The sequence below is a fragment of the Solanum verrucosum genome, unplaced genomic scaffold (assembly GCF_900185275.1).
Source record: "Solanum verrucosum unplaced genomic scaffold, falcon-dt-bn FXZP01000125.1, whole genome shotgun sequence".
Taxonomy (NCBI): domain Eukaryota; kingdom Viridiplantae; phylum Streptophyta; class Magnoliopsida; order Solanales; family Solanaceae; genus Solanum; species Solanum verrucosum.
Window position 1 is genome coordinate 492,652 of NW_026019923.1, and position 24,574 is coordinate 517,225.

Sequence of the window (24,574 nt, forward strand, 5' to 3'; positions counted from 1 at the left end):
TCGATAATCGATCATTTTTATTTTTTGTACTCTTCTTCATTTCTTTTTTTGTGTGAAATTTGATATTTTTTGACTTAAATGATTAATCTATTGGGTAGAAAATAAATTTTCTTGTTAGTGTATAAATTTTATAAAATAAATTTAAGGGCCTCTTAATATGATTTTGCCTTAGGCCACAAGATTTGTTGACCCGCCCCTGCTATATAATATTGAAATTATTTGTTATATATATATATATATATATATATATATTATAATATATGTTAAATATTTCCTTCTGCATATATTTGTTATTTTATATCTGTAACATCTCTCAAATTGAAAGAACTAGAAAGAGTGATTTTTGGAAATAATAAAAATTTGGAAAATTGGTCAAGTTAAGTTAAGTTTGAGTTTTTGGTCAACTTCAAACAACCATAACTCCTATCTCAGAATGAGTTAGGTGTGTTTCCAGATGTCGTAGGAAAGATCTTGGAATAATCTTTCCAACGCCGCTGAGTTTGCGCGATTCCGAGTTCGTATGATTGAGTTATGCCCATAGGAAGTTGGGTTGTTCAAATAAGGAAAGTCCAATCCGGATTTTAGAAGGGCATTATGGTCTTTTCATCATCCAATTAAGTTAATTCGTTTTTAGCAATTAAATTGGGTTCTAAACTGAATTGGTTCAGTTTAGACAATTGAAATTTTATGCTAGGGTTTTTGGAGAAAGAACGCAGGAGGAGAAAAAAGGAGAAAGAGCAAAGTTCGTCGTTCTTGAAGGTTTAGCTTGTGGATTTCGACAGGGGTTGATCCCTAAAGAGGTATGTGAGTCTTTCATAGCGTTGGGTTCGTTCACCCACGCGCCAATCATGTTATTTCAGCGACATTTGTTCTAGAAAATTGAAAGTTGATGAATCTTGAATGGTGTTCTTGAAATTGGCCTTCGTTCTTGAGTTAGGTTGAGATTGAGCAGTTCCTTGAGGTTAAAATGTTGTTTCCTTGAGTTGTTTGAGTTAGATTCTTGTGTATACATATTGGGTATCTGAATCTAAAGGGAATCTAAGAAAAAGAACAAAGTTTAGGTGAATTGGGACTGAAAACGAAAGAAGAAAAAAGTCGGGCGAATCTGGGTAGTGGGGCCTCGTCGCGGACCTGCTCCTCAGATTTGAGAAAAATCTCTTTGCGTCGCAGAGCGGTCACAGACCGTTCTGCCTCAAAAAGTATTTTCACAATCAAAATTTAAATACATCTCCGCGTCACAGACCTGCCCTCAGACAACGATTTTTTTTTTATCATTTCTCATCTTTAGCTATCTAAAATCATTCCTAAACATCATGAGATCTTTCCTATTACAAATCACAATCCTGGAATCCATAATTCAATTCAAGGAAAGTTAAGAGTCAAGTCAAGAGAAGTTCATAAAGTTTTCCAAAAGCCTTTTACAAATGTTTTAACTTTGCTTTAAGACTTGAGTTTTGAGTTGAGTAAAGAGTAAAGTTTGAAGTTCATTTCTTCAAAAGAGTATATCGGGACTATGTATTCCCAAAGAGTAAATGTTTTCACATTTAAACAAGAAAGGAAACTGAGATTTCCTAAAGAGCCTTTGAGCTAGTTTTCAGTAAAGAGTAAGAGTAAAGTTCATTCTTCAAAGATTATACGGGAACTAAGTATTCCCAAGAGTTAAAAATGTTTTCACATTTGAGCAAGAAAGGAAACTGAGATTTCCAAGAGAGCTTTTAAGCTAATTTTTTGAGTAATTATCTCAAATCAAAGAAAGAGTTTTGTTTTTTACAAACATATGAGCTAAGTATATTTTGGGAGTAGTATTGAACACCGATATGGGGATGAGTTTGAGTTCAGATAACTCACGTCTCCATAAACCATGTAGCCATCATGGGTAGTAAATGATCATACTTTTTAGATGACTCCTTAAGATGCTTTTATCATAGACTAGTGGATCCACTTAGTTAAGCGTTCTATATGACGGCAAAGTATAGGACAGTTCTGACAGCGTGGGCAAGACGTTGTATCACCACTTAGGCTCATAGTGGTGGTTGTCGGTTAGAGAATCTCCCACAAAAACTATAGTACTTTATTATATGAGTAAAGTTGAGTTTGTTATTGCATTTTATTTAACAAACTAAGTTGTTTTCTACTGTTTTAAAGTCTTTATATATATTGCATGTGTTTTATTGCTTTATATTGAGTTAAGTTATTCAGGAGTTGAGTAAAGCCAAGGTAAGTGCTTCTTCTAGATTCTTTTCAAGCTTAAGTTATGTTTAACATTCCAATTCGCATACTCGTACATTCAATGTACTGATGCCAGTTGGCCTGCATCTTATTATGATGCAGACGCAGGTAACCAAGATCATCATCCAGCGCCACGTTGGATCAAGTTGAGCACTCAAAGTCAGTTGGTGAGCCTCATAGCTTTTCGGATGATCCTTTTTATTGCTTTCAGTATTTTAATTCATTAGGATGTCGTGGGTCTTGTCCCGACGTCCATCTCAGTTGTTTAGAGGCTCCATAGACAGAGTTAGTAATGTTAGGTCATATGTCTTTACTTTTCCTTTTCAGTTAAGTTGAGACTTGAGTTTCTATTTTGGCAAAGTTGAATGTTGACTTATAATACATTCTAAGTTATATTTTGAGCAGTTTAGTTTACTTGTTTTAAAAGTATTTATCTTTAGTAAAGTCTTCCGCTGAGTAAGTAAGTTAGGCCAAGGGTTCGCTTGGGGCCAACAATGATTCTCGAGTGCCGGTCACGTCCAGGGTGTAGGCTCGAGGCGTGACAATATCCCTTGTGAAAAATATTTTACGTATTGTTCGCATTTGATGTTTACACTGAATCAAATAATTTTAATATAATAACTAAAACTTGAAACTTAACTTACAACTACATATTGTTTAACATATTTCAATGACAAATATGTGTATTCAACATCAAAATATGTCGAAATATAATAAGTAAACTCACAAAGAATATGTTTGTTAGATACGTGTATAGGTACCTATTATTTCTTTTAATTATTGTTAGGATTTGAAGTTTTGATGATACTCACAAACATGTAATCTTGTCCCGTATCTGATGCTGATAATTGAAGTCAATTGTGGAATAGTTGTAAAAGTTGTTTTCTCTGACACGATTGGTGAGCACCAACAACGAGCTAGGAAAACGTACTCAGCCAATCAGAGAGCACTAGATTGTTTTGTTTCAAGGGTAATATATCTCTCTTGATGTGAAACAACCTAGTTAGGGATTCAAAGCATTTTTACATAAAGCAAATTTTTGTCTTTGAAGAACTCAAGCTTTCAAGAATAACAAGGGACCTGATAGAGCTATCAAGAGTGTCTTTTAGTTGTCCGTTTTAAAGTTGTGTTGTGAGTCTTAACATTGTAAGATCTAATCCTAGGATATAAAGGAACTTATATTGTTTTCTCAATCAGTGGTCAAATGATAAACATAGCTAGAGTTAGTTGTGTGAAGTATTGTTGAAGTCTATGTTGACTAGAGTTAGTTGTGTGAAGTATTGTTGAAGTCTATGTTGACTAGAGTTAGCTAACATAGTGGACAATAGAGGTATTGCTTTGGCTCTTCTTGTACTTCCTCCGTTTCACAAAGAATGGTCTAGTTTGACTTGACACAGAGTTTAAGAAAATAAATATTACTTTTGAATCTTGTGGTCCTAAATTAAAGTTATGTCAAATATACAAAATTGTCCTTTAATCTTGTAGTCTTAAACATGCCACGTGAAAAGTTGAAACTAAAATATTACCAAAAAAAGAAAGAGGACATTCTTTTTGAAACAGACTAAAAAGGAAAAGATGTCATTATTTTTTAAGCAGAGGGAGTAATAGAGTTATTACAGGTTTGTAAGATCAAGAGCTTGATCTATGAGTGTCTGGAGTCATTATTCACTTGTTGCTTGAAATAGTGAAAACAGTTGAAAAATCTCGTGAGACATGTCGTGGTTTTTCTCCCTTGAGCAAGGAGATTTCCACGTAAAACTTTTTGTGTCTTTACTTTACTCGCATTCCTAAGATAATATCAACCGGTCCCTTATAGCACGGTGGACTAGTACACGTAACAACGAAGAACAATCCGCTCATACAACCAAAAGTTTGACAACTAACAAAGACTGTCTAGTGTTAACATTATCCTTCTTTTTTTTTTTGGTTTCCCACCCGGTGTTTGGAGTCCACATTAGAGCTCCGACTAAATTCGGATCACACTCTGTAGGGCCCATTTGGGGGTGGTGCTCCCAACATGATTTTCTCCATACTTAGGGCTCTAACCCGAGACCTCTGATTAAGGATGAAGCACTCCGACCAGTGCACAACAACCCATGTGGATAACATTATCCTTGTTGTCAACTATTGAAACTAAAATGGTGGACTTTTTCAACAAAGTAGTTGTGTTTCATAAAAAAACGCAACAACTATTTAGAAAATAAAATAAAAATTAATAGTATAACAGGATTTTAGGGAAAAAACAAAAATAAGTTTAAGTTTGACTATGAAAAATAGAAGATTGACTGTCAGGTCCTCCGCCAGCCATTCAAAACCAATATATAATAATGGGCATATTCATACAAATTTCTTAATTTTAATTAATTTGAATTTGTATCAAAAAGTTATATTTTAAAAATAAAAAGCTTTTTATTAAAGACACTTTATAGTATTCATAATCTGGATTTTAATCGAAAAATTTAATATTTAATTACTAGATCAGAATATCTTTTATTTGTTAACAACAATCACCATTGAAATGACTAAATCATACACATGTATAGGCCATGCATTATAAATATTGATTTGACTCAACAGGATAAAAGAAAAAATCTAGCCTAGATAGAATGTTTCTTAATTAAATAAGATTTAAAGAAGTGTTTTTAAAAAATATATTAATAATAATTATTTATTCATGTGTTTAGTTATTTCTTTTTAATTCTAAGTTAGATCACCAACGAAAATGATGATATGTATATATATCTACTTTGCATCATTGAATGTATTTATTTGTATTATTTTTTCTCTTTGTTATTCGGTATCAAAATTTAGCTAGTTGTCCTGTTCAAAAGGAAACTATAATTTTAATTTTTTAAATTTTGAATTTGATCGAATTCATAGCTAAATTTCTACTTTCATCCTCAGGCTAGATTAACATATTTGTCTTTCGTTAAGCACACTACAAGATATGTAAAACTCTATCAAGAAAGTTTTTATTTTCAAACCTCGAGCACAATATTTTATACATAAATCTTAATCGCCTTATTTAAATCTCAGCAAAAGCAAATTATATTAAGTAATTCCTTTCATCGATTTGTCTAAGTTTTAGTAAATATAGCCCATAGTTATCCAGATTTATATTAATAAGAGATATTAGATATCCGATGAAATAATAATCAAATTAACTTAGGCCCACAATCATTATAACATCATTTCAACCACCCTGCCATGTTAGTAGTATGTATTTATTGCTCTAAAATAATATTCTTGGTAGGATTTATGGTCTGGTCTAGGACACGTTTGTCCATCCAGTTCTTATTAGAAAATAGTGTGCTCCTTTTAGACACGTAATTATATAATATGACTATAGACTATAGAGGTCTAGAGTTAGGTAATTAAATTTATATTCAAATATATAAAGTTGTCATCGTGTAATCTAGTGATCACAAATTCAAATTGTAATAGAAGTCTCTAATATTTGTCTTAGAATAGATTATCTATATTATACTTTTTTTAGTGCGATTTATTTTTCTCTTAATAATACTCACAAAAATATTTTGTACATCAAACTATTCATTGAATAAATAACTTTAATTAGTTAATTATAACACGTTTACAAGCAGACCACATATATCGAATAAAACGACCATTTTAGGTCATGTTAAATTGGAATAGATCCTTACATGCTTAATCAAATGTTTCGATTTTAAGTATGATAAAGACACAAATATTGCTTCTTCTTTTTGTAGGTGACTATAGATTATGTCCATATTTTGAAAAAATGGTGTAAAATATATATAACTCTTACAAAATTGTCATTTAATATAATATTAAACTCAAAATTTTAATTGATAAGATATTAAACTGTCGTCTAATATTTGTAATAACTGATATTACACTCATAAATGATCTTATACAATAAAAACCTAAATTAATTAAATTAGTAAATATCAAATACTAAATAATTAAAACTTTTTTTGACTAATTAATCTAATAATGTGGAGGTGAACACTCAAGTATGCATGCAATTTGAAGCATATTTTAATTAGTTAATGGATATTACATTGGACAAACCTAACAAAAGTGTACCCACTTGCTTCATCATAAATAAATTTTCATCTTATTTCTTCAAGTGTAGCCTAGTCAAAATCATGAATTTTCTATCAACCTTCCTAGCCTATTTTAAAAAGTCAAATTTAAATTATTATTATTTTTAAAAAAAACAAGAGGAAAAATTGACTGAATTTATACTACTAGTTGTTAAATTTGACTTGTATTTGATATTTGACGGATTGATATTTTGCTACTACTAAAAATATAAATAAAATATATTTCTTTCATATAGGATAAATTCAGAATTAAATATTTTTTTCGTAACTTATAATAAATTGGTTTATAGATTCATGTGATACTATTAAATAATATTGAAATACCACAAATTATTTCAATCTTATTTGTGTGGATTTATTTAAACTATAATTATCTCACACTTTTCGAACTTCGAGATTTAAACAAGTTTATCTTTGATCATAAATTTTTCATAGATCTTTTAAATTTGAATCGTCAATTATTGTGATTTATAGTATTTTTACGTAGTTTACAAATATATAAATTTCATTTCAAAAAAATTGAAGATTACATGCGTAAATTCCCAGTTAAACTTAAATTGTTTGACTCTCGAAAAATGAAAAGTGTCCATAAGGGATCGAGGGAGTATTTATTTATTTAAATATATTAAAGTGAGATTCCACCTAAAATGAGAAATCCACGTTTAATATAAATGGGGGGCTTGAACTTTTGTGGAGGCGTTCTTGTTTGATCCTTGTGCTCAGTCAAAAAATAATACTATAAACAACTCTAACTCATAACTAAGGCGTTCTAATTCATAAAGTGCTCTTATACTAGCTTTTATGAATTTAAATTTTGCTACTTCATTAATTAAAATGATTTAGACAAATTAAATTTTTTAGATAATTCTTTATTTATTACAATTTACATCTATATTAAGATGTAAAGATTGCAATTTAGCCCCTCATTTTCTCCCAACAATCCACCAACCCCCAATTTTATTTTATTTTATTTTATTCATGTTGCATGAATTACCTACGTCATCCTCAAATCTCAACCGTTAATCATAATTAAAATCAATGGCCATAATTGTTCTTCCAACAACCACTATTTTAGTCTTTTCTTGGCAAGCCCCTCACATGTTTTGCTTACCTACCATCATTAGCTCCCCTCTATATATATATACTCACCACATATTCCATCAACCATAACCAAAAAAAAAAGTTTTACAAGTTCACTACATTTTTTTATAAAAATAAACTCTAGCCATTTTCCCTTCACTAAAATTTATCCATTACAAATCTAACCATTTTCTTGATCCAATGGCACAAAATGGACATGTTAATGGAGAAGTTGTAGCCATGGAATTATGCAAGAAATCAATTAATGTTGATGATCCATTGAATTGGGAAATGGCTGCTGAATCTTTAAGAGGGAGTCATTTGGATGAAGTGAAAAAGATGGTGGATGAATTTAGAAAGCCAATTGTGAAACTTGGGGGTGAAACTTTGACAGTTGCACAAGTTGCATCCATTGCAAATGCTGATAACAAAAGTAATGGAGTCAAAGTGGAACTTTCTGAAAGTGCAAGGGCTGGTGTGAAAGCTAGTAGTGATTGGGTTATGGATAGTATGAGTAAAGGTACAGATAGTTATGGTGTTACTACTGGATTTGGTGCAACATCTCATAGAAGAACAAAAAATGGTGGTGCCCTTCAAAAGGAACTTATTAGGTAAACTTTTTTTTATATACACTTAATAACGCAAAGAATTTTTTACATTTTTTCTTATTGACTACCTTGAGTGGTCCACCTTGGGCCATAGACATCATAGACTCTATTGAAACAAATTTTTTTTAATACTTTTGAAGATGAAACACATTTTTATTTTTCTTGTTTACTAGCTAAAACATTCTGAATTGTAGTTGATGTTAAATTAGATGAAAGCATGCTAAGTAACAAGTTCTATTAATTGCATTATCTCAAATTAAAAACAACACGTTTAAGTGTGTATATGGTTGGTGCTCTAATGATGGATGCTTCGTTTTATAGTATGTATATGTAAAACTAATTTTGACTTTGTATGTACAATGTGATATCAACATCATACGCTCTACTTGATGATACATGTTAGTCGAATTTCAGCTAAAAATGTGATCTTGATGAATTATGACTTTTTTTCTTCAGGTTCTTGAATGCTGGAGTTTTTGGAAATGGAACAGAATCATCTCACACTTTGCCACATTCAGCAACAAGGGCAGCCATGCTTGTTAGGATCAACACTCTGCTTCAAGGCTACTCTGGCATTAGATTTGAAATCTTGGAAGCAATTACTAAGTTGATTAACAGCAACATCACCCCGTGTTTGCCCCTCCGTGGTACGATCACTGCCTCGGGTGATCTTGTCCCGTTGTCATACATTGCTGGTTTGCTCACTGGCAGGCCTAATTCCAAGGCTGTTGGACCTAATGGTGAGAAGCTTAATGCTGAGGAAGCGTTCCGTGTGGCTGGTGTTAGTGGTGGATTTTTCGAGTTGCAGCCTAAGGAAGGACTTGCACTTGTGAATGGTACAGCAGTTGGTTCTGGTATGGCATCAATGGTCCTGTTTGATTCCAACATTCTTGTTGTTATGTCTGAAGTCTTATCAGCGATTTTCGCTGAAGTAATGAACGGAAAGCCCGAATTCACAGACTATTTGACACACAAGTTGAAGCATCACCCTGGTCAGATTGAGGCTGCTGCTATTATGGAACACATTTTGGATGGAAGCTCTTATGTCAAGGAAGCTCAGAAGCTCCATGAAATGGATCCTCTTCAAAAACCAAAGCAAGATCGTTATGCTCTCCGAACATCTCCACAGTGGCTTGGCCCTCAAATTGAAGTCATCCGTGCTGCAACTAAAATGATCGAGAGGGAGATCAACTCAGTGAACGACAATCCATTGATCGACGTTTCAAGAAACAAGGCCTTACATGGTGGCAATTTCCAAGGAACCCCTATTGGTGTCTCCATGGATAATACAAGATTGGCCCTTGCATCAATTGGAAAATTGATGTTTGCCCAATTTTCGGAGCTTGTCAACGACTATTACAACAATGGATTGCCATCTAATCTCACAGCAGGAAGGAATCCAAGCTTGGACTATGGTTTCAAAGGAGCTGAAATCGCGATGGCTTCTTACTGCTCGGAGCTTCAATTCTTGGCAAATCCAGTGACTAACCATGTCCAAAGTGCTGAGCAACACAACCAAGATGTGAATTCCTTAGGCTTAATCTCAGCAAGGAAAACTGCTGAGGCTGTGGACATCTTGAAGCTAATGTCATCAACCTATCTCGTGGCGCTTTGCCAGGCTATCGACTTGAGGCATTTGGAGGAGAACTTGAAGAATGCTGTCAAGAACACCGTAAGCCAAGTAGCCAAAAAGACTTTGACAATGGGTGCTAATGGTGAACTTCATCCAGCAAGATTCTGTGAAAAGGAATTGCTACAAGTTGTGGAAAGGGAATACTTGTTTACCTATGCTGATGACCCCTGCAGCTCCACCTACCCTTTGATGCAGAAGCTGAGACAAGTTCTTGTTGATCATGCAATGAAGAATGGTGAAAGTGAGTCGAATGTGAACAGCTCAATCTTCCAAAAGATTGTAGCTTTCGAGGACGAATTGAAGGCTGTGTTGCCTAAAGAAGTTGAGAGTGCAAGAGTTGTGCTTGAAAGTGGCAACCCTGTAAATCCTAACAGGATAACAGAATGCAGATCATATCCATTATACAGGTTTGTAAGGAAAGAAGTTGGAACAGAACTATTGACAGGTGAAAAAGTTCGATCGCCTGGTGAGGAGATTGACAAGGTATTCACAGCATTTTGCAATGGACAAATCATTGATCCATTGTTGGAATGTCTCAAGAGCTGGAATGGTGCTCCTCTTCCAATTTGCTAGATGTTTGTCATGTTGTTAATTTTTCAAATTCATTTTTTACCTTACAGTGAATTACTAGATCATAATATATATGTTGTGAAGTTATATAATTTAATTTTCTTTTGGACAGTATGTAATATTGGCTCAACTAAGGTGCCAAGTTTATCCCATTATGAGAATCAGAATATATAGAATATTCTCTACATGACTTAAAATAAGCTGTTGAAAGATTTCCAAATTATATGTTCATTCGATTCTACTACTTTACTCGTTATAATTCATTTCTTGTGTTTGTGAGACTACTTCATATTTGCTAAGAACAAACAGTTAAATTTCAGGTGGAATGATCAAGGAGATCTTTGTACTTGATTATCATTCCGATTCCTACACAGTCAATTGAACACTTAAATATTTTGAAATCACAACACTTTAAACATAATATCCTCCGGATAAGCACATTAGAGGATGTAAACCGCTCTTTATAAAAGAAATTTTCTATTCTCAAGTATCAAACTCAAAATTTATAACGAAAGCAAAAGTACTAGTAGGTGATTTTTTTTGATTCACTGCTCTCTCTGTCTAACAATAGTTGTTCACTATTGACTTGGTACACACCCAGTGGCGGAGCCAGAAATTTCGCCAAGGGTGTTCAACCTTTAAACAGTCGATACATTTTTTTTTAGCGTAGTGGATACACAAAGCATTTTTTTTTTTACCGATGAGTAACCTGCACAAAATTTTCTGTGTTTTTTTGTTTAAAAAGAGATTTGTATTATAAATACAGCTAGTGGGAATCGAACCCCAGACCTCCATGAGGTGAACGAGTGTGCCTATCACTGGAGCATCTGCCTTTGCTTTTTCAAAGAGTGTTCAATTAATAAATATCCACATATTAGACTCTATTTTGCCTATATACCCGATATAATTTTCCGACGAAGGGTGTTCATCTGACCACCCTTACTAGGATGTAGCTCCGCCCCTGTACACACCTTAAGAAACAATAAATAATAGGGATAATATTACTTCATTATCCTTTGAATATATTAGATTTAATGCTTTGAGAAATATATTAGATATTGAATAGTATTTAATAGCAAGGATAAAATAAATATGAAAAGGTAAATTATCCCATGATTTTCTAAATTGGACAAGTATTGTTGGACAATTATTTTTAGTATAGTAGACAAGTAAAATGGACGGAAAGAGCAATTGTTGCTTATACTGATGGAGATATAGATAGTCAATAAAATAATTGAAGTACACGTAAATTAACTCGGACCCATAGTCATTAAAACATAATATTGACCACCCTGCCATGATAGTAGTGTCAAGTATGTATTTATTACTCTAAAAAAATAATTCTTGGTAGACTTTATGGTCTCACAGAGGACACGTTTGTCCATCCAATTCACTAGAAAATAGTGTTGTTATTTGTGAATGAGTAGTATTTTTTATTCGATGTTTTATATATACTAGTAAAGAAAGCCCGGGCGCTGCCCGGGCCCAACATTAATAAAGTTATATTGTTAGTCTCTCCGTCCCATATTATATGAGAATCTTACTAAAAAAAAAAACATATTATTTGAGCACTTATTAAATTAGGATAGAATTAATTAATTCTTTTCCATTTTACCCTACAATTAATATGACCATTCCTATATTGTATGTGTATTTTTTGTAACTCATTTCAATGTGCACTAATATAAACAAAGGGTAAAATGGTGAAGTTTTCCAATGTATTAATGATTTCTTAATCACCGTGTAAAGTTGGAAGTGCCCATCTAATATGGGACGGAGAGAGTATAGTTTATGTATTGTTATAAAATTAGTAAAGATTGTTATAATATATTTTGCTCATAAGTGAGCTAATATAAAAACTTATTTGTCATTTGTCTTTTTAATTTTAATTTCAAATAGCAAATAAATGTACCGATAAGATTGAGGGTAGAAATGAAACATATCTTTCTAAATTTAAGTAAAAATAAACAGAGTAGAAGTAACATTAGGGTTATCGATAGGACGATTCATTCGGTTATTTTTAAAAAAATTATATCATTCAATTTTTCGGCTATTTTATAATGTATAACCACAATTAAAATTTTAAAATCATCCCAATCCTAATTTATGTGACACAAGCAGTACAAAAATTAGTCTTTTTTTTGTTGTCTTGTAGATATTTTAAGTTATTATTTATTGTAAATTATAGTACTTTTTATTAAAGTTTTTAATAACATATGTTACTTTTTATGTTTGAGAGTTAAACCAATTTTTTTTTATATGTCTTTTAATTTTATATGTGTTTTGTCCTTTTCCATTTTCAAAAACTAATACTCTGTCCATTTCATTTTATATGTCATTTCTTTTTATAAATATATTGGTTATTCCCTCTTCTTATGTCATATATTATGAAATTTGAGAAGTTATTGAAATTTTTATATGATTCTAAAAATATTTTAAATTGTTAGCTATTGTGATTTGTAGTACCTTTTTTTTTACAGAATTTTGAAAATAATATTTATTACTCTCTTTGTTCTAATTTATGTGGCACATGCAAAATTTCAAATATTAACCATTTTTTATATGTCTCTTTACTATATTAAGTTGTTAATTATTGTATTTTATAGTACATTTTGAACTTAATTTTTAAAGAATATATGTTATTTTCCATGTCCCAATTTATGTGGCATTAATTGATAGATTTGTTGGAGTCGAGAGAATTTTTTTGTTAATTATTGTAATTTATAGTTTCTTTTTCGTCAATTTGAAACAATATATGTTCTTAATTGATAGATTTTTTGGAGCCGACAATTTTTTTTGTTAATTATTGTAATTTATAGTTTATTTTTCGTCAATTTCAAACAATATATGTTTATCATATAATCCATTTTATGTGGTAGCAATAGAATTTAGAGAGTCAATTAAATTTTTTATATAACTTTTAAATATTTAAGCTATTAATTATTGTAATGTATAGTATTACTTAGATTATTTTTGAATATAAATGTTACCTTTTTTATCCTAATTTATATGGCATTGATAGAATTGAAAGTGTCAAATAATTGTTAATTATTGTAATATGATATGTAGTACTTTTTATGTAGTTTTTACTATTTTTAAGCATACTAAGTATAGTATTACTTATATTATTTTTAAATATATTTAAATCTACTACTTATATATATATTTTTTAGTAGATAAGTGTGAATGTGAGGGTATTTTTAAATACCCAAAATACCCTCACTTTCACACTTATCTAGTACTTATATTATACATTATATATATTATATAGTAATTTTATATATATTATATAGTAATTTTTTTTAGTAGATAAGTGTGAATGTGAGGGTATTTTTAAATACCCAAAATACCCTCACATTCACACTTATGTTCAACCCTCTCCTTTTTTTGGTGCCACGTGTCGAAAGAGGAGTGAATTTATTCACTCTTCTTATATAGTAATAATATATTGAGGTCAATTAATTTTAATTAGGCACGTTGAAATGAAAGAGAATATATGTAGCGTCAATTCTTAAATGCTATATTGATTAACCTTAAATGATAGTATATTGATTAATCCTTAATTAATTAAAGATCTCAATATTGAGTCAGCTTTGTATATTCTTTGTGGGTAATTATTCAAATTTTGCAAGTACGTGTAAATATAGTTCTTGAAAAAGTTTTTTTCGGACAATGTTAGATTCAAGTTTAAGATTTGTTTCTTTATTGCTCAATTTTAAAAATAAAATATTAGACTATAGTTTAACATTCACAAAATTTACACAATTTTAAATTGTGATCCAACGTTTTTCAAAAGAATTGTTAATTTGCTCAAAAGAGATATTTAAATTATAATCAGAAAAGGTCATAAGTTATAAAAGAAATAAAAGCATGATCATTTACTAAACAGATGTCCCAAAAAATTATACAACCAAATACTGATGGATGTCGTATTTTTACTAAAGGGTTCGCACAACAAAAATGTTGTGCATGATAATTAAACTTGGATCCTCAAGATAATTTTTGAACCTCCTAAAACAATGACTCAACCTATAATTTTGTGTTTTAAGCGATTTAAAATCTAAATATATACATAAAAAAAACTTATATATACAATATAATTTTTCTATTGAGCAGGCTTAAGTGAACACTCTGACAATCCCTTAGATCCTCCTTGCAACTGGATAAATTTTTTCACGTTTACATTTGAGCCTTGAAATTTGAAAAACACGAAATAAAAACTGATTTCCTTTTAAATTGACATACATAACAAAAATTTTAATTAATCAAATAATTAAAAAAAAAAAATTGACCAATCCAATAAAGTGGAAACTCGCTTTCACTTATAGGTGCACTAAGTATGAATACAATTTGAAGCATAATTTAAATCAATTTTAATGGATCTATATGGGACAAAACCTAACAAAAGTTCACCCACTTGCTTCACAACGAAACTTTCTTCAATTTTTCTCACCTTATTATCTTCAAGCGTCTTTCCTATTCAAAGCCATCAATTTCTATCAACCTTCCTACCCAATTAAAAATGTCAAATGTAAAATATATTATTTTTTTAAAAAAAAAAAAAAACAAGAAGAAATGGCAGTAGCATGGAAATCACTTGGTTTGTACTATATGTTAGTTGTTAATTTTGACTCATATTTGGATTTTGACGGATTAATATTGACTATGAATAAAGTTATTTCTTTCGTATCGATTAAAGAGTTTAATAAAAACATATTTATTTATAACTTAAAATAAAATTAATTATAGATTTATATAGTATTATTAAATAATATAAAAAAGCTGCAAATTAATTCGATTTTATTTGCGTGAGTTTGTTCAAATTATCAGTTTCACATCCAAATATAATTAAGAGAGAAGAATTATGTTAGATTGATAATTATAGTTAAACTGATTAAATTATGATGAATATTTATGATATTAAATACGTCAAAACATGCTTGCTTAGACATTATTTTCTTGAATGGTTGAGGATTGATAAATTTTACATTTAAAAAGTGATGAAATTCGTAAAATAACTATATACTAAAATTCAATAAATTGGTCAAATTCCATTGTGATAAACGACTTTTATCAGTCCAATCAGCATATTAGTCAATTACTCATGTAATTTTTTATTTTATTTTTATTTAAACATCTAATATTCATAACCTGTTGGCTCGACCAACCCAAATTTGTGTCGAGTATGTCAATTAAGGAAATGAAATATTTCTCGAAACCTCTACTTAAAAGTAGATGAATCCCGATTACAAAAATATGATATTAAAATTTTGAGTTTATAGTTTTTAAATTTTAAAAAAATAAGTTACTAATTATAGTTAAATTATTTAGGGAAAAAGGTCTGAAATATATCCGAACTTTGATCGAAATTGTTGTAACAATACCGAACTTTAGAAAGGACCTTTTACCCCATACACTATTTAATAGTGTATTTTAAAGGTATATAAGTGCCCATGTGGACATTATAAATATTGCATCATTATAAATAGTAATGTGTCCATGTGGGCACATATATACCTTTAAAATACACTATTAAATAGTGCAGAGGGTAAAAGGTCCTCCATAAAATTTGGTATCGTAACAATAATTTCGACCAAAATTACAGTATTTTTCAGATTCTTTTCCCAATTATTTATGATTGTTACATAGTAAATTTTTAATATAATACAAAATCTACGCTAAAGTTATTGTAAGCGAAAATATAACTCTGCCGTCCTCAAATTTCACCCTACCTATGGGTGGTATTATAATTCTTTTCACAATTAACTTATTAAATTCTTACAAACTTTGTAACAAAAAATAATATATATTTTTTTAAAAAAAAACTATTTAAGTGATATTTATAGTAATAATAAAATAAAAATAATGGGTGCCTTGGCCTTTTGCGGACGCGTTTTTGTCTTGTCCTTGCTCAGTCAAACTTATTTAATTGAGAGGGGCAAAATGTAAAAAGTGAAATAAAGACTCTAATTGACATTATGAAAACAAAGGGGGCTAAAACAGAAAAAACAAAAAGTATTCTGGTTGTTATAGAGTGGATATTCAAAATCCTTCTCTAGATTTGAGAGATCCAAACTTTTACTAATTTGTAAATTAATCCCTTATTTAGTTAGCTATGAGCAATTTAACAACTGATTACAATAATATTCATAGCTAATTTCACTTTTTTTTTATCGTGGATTAATTCTTCTATATTGAAATTCATTCATGCTAAAAGAAATATCAAATTTTTAATTTCTATCTTTCAACTGTGATAATTATTTTCACGTATTGAAAATAGTAATACGAATGTAAAAACAAGTCTATCAAACAATAAACTATAGGATTTTAAATAGAGAAAATAATATTTACTTCGATTTGTAAACGTTTTCGTACTATTAATTACGCAATATATCATACCTTTTCATTTAAAATAGATGTCTATAAATTAGTTTAAATCGTATGTATATCTTAGAGTTTTTTATCGCGACAAAAAAAATTACGAAATACGAAAAAAAGTCATACAAATTGATAAATCAATATCTTATATTAATAGTCCTATAACAATTTAGCATGTCTATAAATTGATAATTGATAAATCAAATCAATAAACTTTAAAATCGAACAGAATCAACCTATTCAACCTAGTATTAGCAAAATCTTATGCTAACATTTATGAATTTTATCTATGTTAATACTCCTTTATTTCTTCCATCAACATCAAGAGGAAAGAATATAGAATTACAATTTAACCCCTTATTTCTTTCCCAAAAACAACTTCAAACATATCCTAAATCCACCAACCCCCAAAATCTTTTTTTTTCTCTCAATATATTAAAAATATATATGCATGTTGCATGAAATACCCACGTCATCCTCAAATCTCAACCGTTAATCACAATTAAAATCAATGGCCATAATTAATCTTCCAACAACCACCATTTTTGGTCATTTCCTACAACCCCCTCTCACATAATTTTCTTTACCTACCATCCTTTGTTCCTCTCTATTTATACTCACCACATATCCCATCTACCATAACCAAAAAAAAAAAAACAATATTAATCAAAGTTCACAACATTTTTTTATATAAATAAAATTCCCATTTTTTCTCTTCTCCAAATTCTCCTAAGTAAAATTTCTCCATTACAATTCTAGCCATTTTCTTGATCTAATGGCATCAATTGCACAAAATGGACATGTTAATGGAGAAGTTGTAGCCATGGAATTATGCAAGAAATCAATTAATGTTGATGATCCATTGAATTGGGAAATGGCTGCTGAATCTTTAAGAGGGAGTCATTTGGATGAAGTGAAAAAGATGGTGGATGAATTTAGAAAGCCAATTGTTAAACTTGGGGGTGAAACTTTGACAGTTGCACAAGTTGCATCCATTGCAAATGCTGATAATAAAAGTAATGGGGTCAAAGTGGAACTTTCGGAAAGTGCAAGGGCTGGTGTGAAAGCTAGTAGTGATTGGGTTGTGGATAGTTTGAGTAAAGGTACAGATAGTTATGGTGTTACTACTGGATTTGGTGCAACATCTCATAGAAGAACCAAAAATGGTGGTGCCCTTCAAAAGGAACTTATTAGGTAAACCTTTTTTTATATATATACACTTGATAACATAAAGAATTTTTATATTTTTTCGTATACATATTTGATATGTCATTAATGATTATGATGATACCTATAGATATTCTTTATGTGATCTAATAGTAGTGTTACGATAACTACAACTTTTCATGTTACGTATTTTGTGTGTTATTTTTCATTTGATTTGATAACATAAAATTCTTTTTGACTATAGAATTTTCTCTATTAGTTAACGATTTTCTATAACTCTCATTTGTTCCTTGAAAAAATAGCATCTAACTTTATGTATATTGATAGAGTAAAAAACTTTTTATACTCTCAATATAGCATGACAGGTGTCTTATTTTTGGTGTTACTTATATTTATTTTTCATGTGATCAAATAGTACGTGTGGATATTCTTTTACTGTGTTGGGAGTATAAAAATTAAAACTTTTCTATATCAGACAAATGAAATATGACTTGCATCTTTATAATCTAAAGATATATTACTATTCTGAATATATAGGTATTAATGGTCTGGTATTTTTGAGTTAATAGCTATATGGCAATTTATTTATTTGATTTCAAATAATCATATTAAACTTTAAATGGATTATGGAAAGTAATTAATTTAATTGTACAAATTGAACCATCAAATTGACTTGTGCATGTGGGGTTTGGGAAAAGTTAGTGTGGTAGGTAAGGGAGATTTTAGTCATTTCATTTCCTTCAATTTTTGTTTTTATCAACTTGGAGGTACATGTGAAAGTTAGTACTCAGTAATTTTTTTAAATTGGTTTTCTTAATTTGTATATATATAAAAAAAATATTCTAATAAGCATCTTTATTTTGAATATAATAAATAAAACTATATTCTCTTGTGTCTTCATCACAAAAATAAATGAGAGACAAAAGTGTTCAACTTTTTAAGGTATAATGTTAGTTCCCATGTGCCATCTCTTGTCAGATATCTATTTTATAGTGTCGCATATAAAAATATTATAAATAAATTTTTATTATATTTTATATCAAATTTGTGCTCATCCTTATTTGTAACTTGTAAGTTGTAAGTCCGTGTACAAACAATCTTGTTCTGTATTCGGAGTTTCACTGGGGTTGGTAATACGAAATGGGGCCCCCTAGCCCTTTGAGTGCTTCTCCTCGGACCATCGACATCATACGCTCTACTTGATGACACATGTTAGTAGAATTTTAGTTAAAAATGTGATGTTGATGAATTATGATTTTTTTTCAGGTTCTTGAATGCTGGAGTTTTTGGCAATGGAACAGAATCATCTCACACTTTGCCACATTCAGCAACAAGGGCAGCTATGCTTGTTAGGATCAACACTCTGCTTCAAGGCTACTCTGGCATTAGATTTGAAATCTTGGAAGCAATTACTAAGTTGATCAACAGCAACATCACCCCATGTTTGCCCCTCCGTGGCACAATCACTGCCTCGGGTGATCTTGTCCCTCTTTCCTACATAGCTGGTTTGCTCACTGGCAGGCCTAACTCCAAGGCTGTTGGACCAAATGGTGAGAAACTTAATGCTGAGGAAGCGTTCCGCGTGGCTGGTGTTAGTGGTGGATTTTTCGAGTTGCAGCCTAAAGAAGGACTTGCACTTGTGAATGGTACAGCAGTTGGTTCTGGTATGGCATCAATGGTCCTGTTTGATTCCAACATTCTTGCTGTCATGTCTGAAGTTTTATCGGCGATTTTTGCTGAAGTGATGAATGGAAAGCCCGAATTCACTGACTATTTGACACACAAGTTGAAGCATCACCCTGGTCAGATTGAGGCTGCTGCTATTATGGAACACATTTTGGATGGCAGCTCTTATGTCAAGGCAGCTCAGAAGCTCCATGAAATGGATCCTCTTCAAAAACCAAAGCAAGATCGTTATGCTCTCCGAACATCTCCACAGTGGCTTGGCCCTCAAATTGAAGTCATCCGTGCAGCAACTAAGATGATTGAGAGGGAGATTAACTCAGTGAACGACAACCCATTGATCGACGTTTCAAGAAACAAGGCCTTACATGGTGGCAACTTCCAAGGTACCCCTATTGGTGTCTCCATGGATAATACAAGATTGGCCCTTGCATCAATTGGGAAATTGATGTTTGCCCAATTTTCGGAACTTGTCAACGACTATTACAACAATGGGCTGCCATCTAATCTCACAGCAGGAAGGAATCCAAGCTTGGACTATGGACTCAAGGGAGCTGAAATTGCAATGGCTTCTTACTGCTCGGAACTTCAATTTTTGGCAAATCCAGTGACTAACCATGTCCAAAGTGCTGAGCAACACAACCAAGATGTGAATTCATTGGGCTTAATCTCAGCAAGGAAAACCGCTGAGGCTGTTGACATCTTGAAGCTAATGTCATCAACCTATCTCGTGGCGCTTTGCCAAGCTATCGACTTAAGGCATTTGGAGGAAAACTTGAGGAATGCTGTCAAGAACACAGTGAGCCAAGTAGCTAAGAGAACTTTGACAATGGGTGCTAATGGTGAACTTCATCCTGCAAGATTCTGCGAGAAGGAATTGCTTCGAGTCGTGGACAGGGAATACGTGTTTGCCTATGCTGATGATCCCTGCAGTTCAACCTACCCTTTGATGCAGAAGCTGAGACAAGTCCTTGTTGATCATGCAATGAATAATGGTGAAAGTGAGAAGAATGTGAACAGCTCAATCTTCCAAAAGATTGTAGCTTTCGAGGACGAATTGAAGGCTATGTTGCCTAAAGAAGTTGAGAGTGCAAGAGCTGTTCTTGAAAGTGGCAACCCTTCAATTCCTAACAGGATCACAGAATGCAGATCATATCCATTGTACAGGTTGGTGAGACAAGAACTTGGATCAGAACTGTTGACAGGTGAAAAAGTTCGATCGCCCGGTGAGGAGATTGACAAGGTGTTCACAGCAATGTGCAATGGACAGATTATTGATCCATTGTTGGAGTGTCTCCAGAGCTGGAATGGTGCTCCTCTTCCAATCTGCTAAATGTTTGCCAGATAAAGGACCAGTTGTTAATGCTTGTCTAGTGCTATTTTTCAGATTCTTTTTTTACTCTATGGTGAATTACTATCATAACATGTTGTGAACTTACGTCTTTTTTGGTTAACTTGAGAGAGTGTTTAAACTCTCTTAAATATGAATATGTCTCTTTTCAGTAAAAAACTTAAATGAAAAGTGACAGTGTGCTTGTGTCTATTCAATTCTTCTGTTCAATCAAGTTGCTCTTCTTGTTTTATTCAAAGCACTAACAATTGCAGGGACTCACAAGTAAACTTCCATCAGTTTTCAGAAACAACAAAAAGGAAGTAACTGTGAAAAAGATCCTCTTGGATTTGGTATTGTTTTTTTCTTGGATATGCTTGTTATAACATGTCCAGCTCAGCTCATGTCATCATCTTTCTAGGTAAGAAAGATCGATCATGAATTGACAAGTTTTACGCTGGCTCTCCAATCTACCTCAACTTTTCTCCTTTATTGCAGAGTAGAACCGCCGAAACAAGTTGAGATAAGCTATATGAGTCCTTACTTTTCTATTTAAGCTCAACTCATATCACCAACATTCTGTATTAGGAGGATTCACTATGAATTGACAAGTTATACGCAACTTATCGCAACCCTCCTCCTTCATTTGAGTTTGAAACTGACAATGGGTATTGGGTACTAATAGTTGAATGTGTAACAAATATCAGGTTTCCTTCACATATGCAATTAAGACACTTTCAACCAGCTGTAAACATCGAGTGTGCATAAGTTTTTTCCCCTCAAACTGGTTGCAACAGAGTCAGTAGCATACCAGACCATGAAGCTTGCTGTCATTACTCTTATTTAGAAATGAGAGTTGTGGTGTACGAACGGAGATACCTTGGGGATTTCAAATATTTCAGGGTTAAAATGGTGTCTTTTGTTCATAACTAGATATACAGAAGTGATCATCAGAAATTTGTGCTTAAACCAAGTTTCAATTCAAGAAAGAACAAAGTGTAGTTTATAAGTGCAACATGTAGACTGACTTTGCCTGGCAAATTTATTGGACTAAAACAATTAAGACTAGAGTGATTCATCGAAGTAATGAGACCTTGGAAGCTGTTTTTTCAAGTGTCATTAGCGGAACATTCTGTCAATCTAACAAGACTTGTCAAGGTTTGGTCCAAGTGTATGATCAAACACTGAGGAGGACACGTGTTCTTGTTTAGTTTGTTTAGCTTATTCTCCTCCTCGTAATATTATAGCACTCGTTCTTGTTTAGTTTGTTTCAAAAAGAATGACAGGTGAGACTTAGTACTGCTATAATCATGAAAATGTCATGTTCAAGAAGCACAGAGATATTTATATTTATACTGGAAGTCTTGGACTTCTTCACCTATATATGCAACTTCTTATCGGAGTACACACAAATGATCCACCGTGGTGTACTTCAATTGTAAAATGCGAGGCTTCAGAGATAGGACCTGCATGCACATAATATCACAAATGTAAAACTATTAGTACAGGGATGTTTTTGTTCAGTGAGGTATATAATACGAGGATGTATCTTATGTTTAGCCCATAATTTAGAGATGATTTTAGCCCAAAACTCCGAAAGTAAGAGAGCTTGAGATGTTATTTATCTTTGTTATAATCAAAGATACGTGGGGTGGTTCGTTCTACAGCAATCCTCTTACAAAAGAAGGATTAATCCGCATTTTTAGTTCACCAAGTAGAGATATATTACTTGGATAAGTCCTTCCATTCTTCTCTACTTTCAATATCTTTGAACAGCAACTGTGTTCTCACAGTTACTTGAGGAGTTCCACTTTGCCACTTAGTTTAATTTCAGCATCAATGTGCTGATCTTTAGGAATGCCTTCCATGAGGATTTTCCAAAACCATATAACACGGGAGGATGGACAATGTAACACGGGGACCCAACATCAAGTAAAGTCTAACTATGATACCATGTAAAAAAAATGATTCTCAGTCTAACTCAACCCTAAAAGTCAACTAGCTTATGAGGAGAGTATTGTCCAAGTCTATATAAGCAAACCACCAGTTCAAAGAGAAATCACGATGATTGGAGAGTTATACACATTACATTAACTGAAAATATAGTATGGTATATATACATTTCTTGACACACTAGAAGAGTGAAAGAAATAGAGCAAAGCTTACATATGAACGCCTATGGCTCATAGTTCTCAATTTACAATGAAGTAACTAGTGATGTTTGATCAACTCACAATATTCCAAGAATTTGTCATGATCTTTCTTCCAAGTTCATCGACTATTAGGTCACACTCTTTTTTACATGACTTTTTAAAGTAATTAAATTATGGGAAGTTCGAAAATAACACCATAGTTAAGGGAACATAACCAACCTATCCAAAATATATATATATAGTTATACCATAGTTGAAGGCTCTTGGAAAAAATGTGGTAAATAACTCATTCCTTTAATCTAGATATAAATACATTGAAGAATCATTTACACTTTTTGACTTGATTGATGATGAGGTGATAGATCATTTTCCCCCGCCCAGTGTTCGATATCCGCATTGGAGCCCCACTATTTTGAATTCGCATCGCATAGGGCTTCATTTGGGGAAAGCTCTTCCTATCAAGGATTTTTCTATACTCAATCCTCAAATCTAAGACTTCTGATTAAGGAAGGATTAGCCCCATTTGTTGCACCTCATCCATTGATGGTTTTGTTGATCATTTTATGCATTCAAGCTACCCATTTATTAGCTCAATTCAATAAATATATATATATATATATATATATATGAAGCTTAAATTGAATAATGAGATATCTTATCAAAATATTAATGATAATATTTTTTTATTAGGTACTAAAAATCATATATCATATCATACATTATTAAAAGTGGGAAACTCCTAACCTCATAGTTGGATTACCATTTTGCCCCTATTTTACCACTATATTAAATTAAATTAAATATCAATATATAACTAATTAATTAAATATTAAATAATTATTATTATTATATTTAAATTCATGCATCAAACAAGATCTTAATGCAATCATCGTATTCATGTACTAAATGTGGTTAATGAAGTGTTAAAACATAACCTTCAATCTTAATTTGTAATAAGTGGGGGTAATGAAGAGTCTATCAAAAAGACACTCCAACAACATTATTTATAAAAAAAATTCATCCAAATTTGTGATCGGCTTGCCTTCTATGTTAGGTTAATATGCATCATTTGTAAAATTCTCTTTACCAATTTGTAATTGTAAGAATCCTTACTAATTCATTTATTTGTATTCTTTATTATTTCATGCATATTCATCTTCTTTTTGTTGAGAAATATGTAAATTGTCATCGAGATGAAAACTCTATTGATACGGAATTGTAAGTAAATTTTGTTTTTTTAAATTTTCATATTTTTGAGTTTCCAAACATAACTTCATAAATGGTTATTATATTTTCATATTCTTCATTTCTTCCACCTTTAGGATATAAATTTAATTAACACTTCAAATTTATAGGAGAAAATGATGAAAGAAACTTTAGAATATTTTTTATTTTAAGATATATTTAATATAAAGGCAAGAATAATTCTCCTTTATATTAGTTGAGTGTCTTCATCCTTTTAAATTGCTTTTTGAGAATATATTTTAGTTAATTAGTGTGTTTGAGTTGTTTCTGTTTGAAAATCAACGTAACCTTTTCACCCGCTATACAGATTTTATACAACAGTAGTAGGGGACAAACGTGCAACGCACGTTCCCAGAACTAATATATATATAAAAGAGAACCTAGGCTCGCCTACGTGGCGCCACCATAAA

At 31.5% G+C, this 24,574-nt stretch overlaps 2 protein-coding genes and 1 long non-coding RNA gene across 3 annotated transcripts; 2 read left to right on the forward strand and 1 right to left on the reverse strand.

Moving 5' to 3' along the window:
* Window positions 1-7,484: 7,484 nt before the first annotated feature.
* On the forward strand, window positions 7,485-10,398 carry LOC125823613 (phenylalanine ammonia-lyase). The gene is made up of 2 exons (XM_049502959.1): window positions 7,485-8,008; window positions 8,462-10,398. The coding sequence occupies exons 1-2, from the start codon at window positions 7,599-7,601 to the stop codon at window positions 10,209-10,211; spliced, it is 2,160 nt and encodes a 719-aa protein (XP_049358916.1). The 5' UTR covers window positions 7,485-7,598; the 3' UTR covers window positions 10,212-10,398.
* LOC125823848 (uncharacterized) lies at window positions 8,619-19,554 on the reverse strand. Its single transcript, XR_007442741.1, has 2 exons — window positions 19,298-19,554; window positions 8,619-8,739 (listed from the first exon to the last, which is right to left on the reverse strand). It is a non-coding gene; the product is annotated as an uncharacterized LOC125823848 (long non-coding RNA).
* On the forward strand, window positions 17,243-20,984 carry LOC125823604 (phenylalanine ammonia-lyase-like). The gene is made up of 2 exons (XM_049502952.1): window positions 17,243-17,780; window positions 19,020-20,984. Exons 1-2 carry the CDS (start codon window positions 17,362-17,364, stop codon window positions 20,767-20,769), a joined length of 2,169 nt encoding a protein of 722 aa, XP_049358909.1. The 5' UTR covers window positions 17,243-17,361; the 3' UTR covers window positions 20,770-20,984.
* The last annotated feature ends 3,590 nt before the right edge of the window (window positions 20,985-24,574 follow it).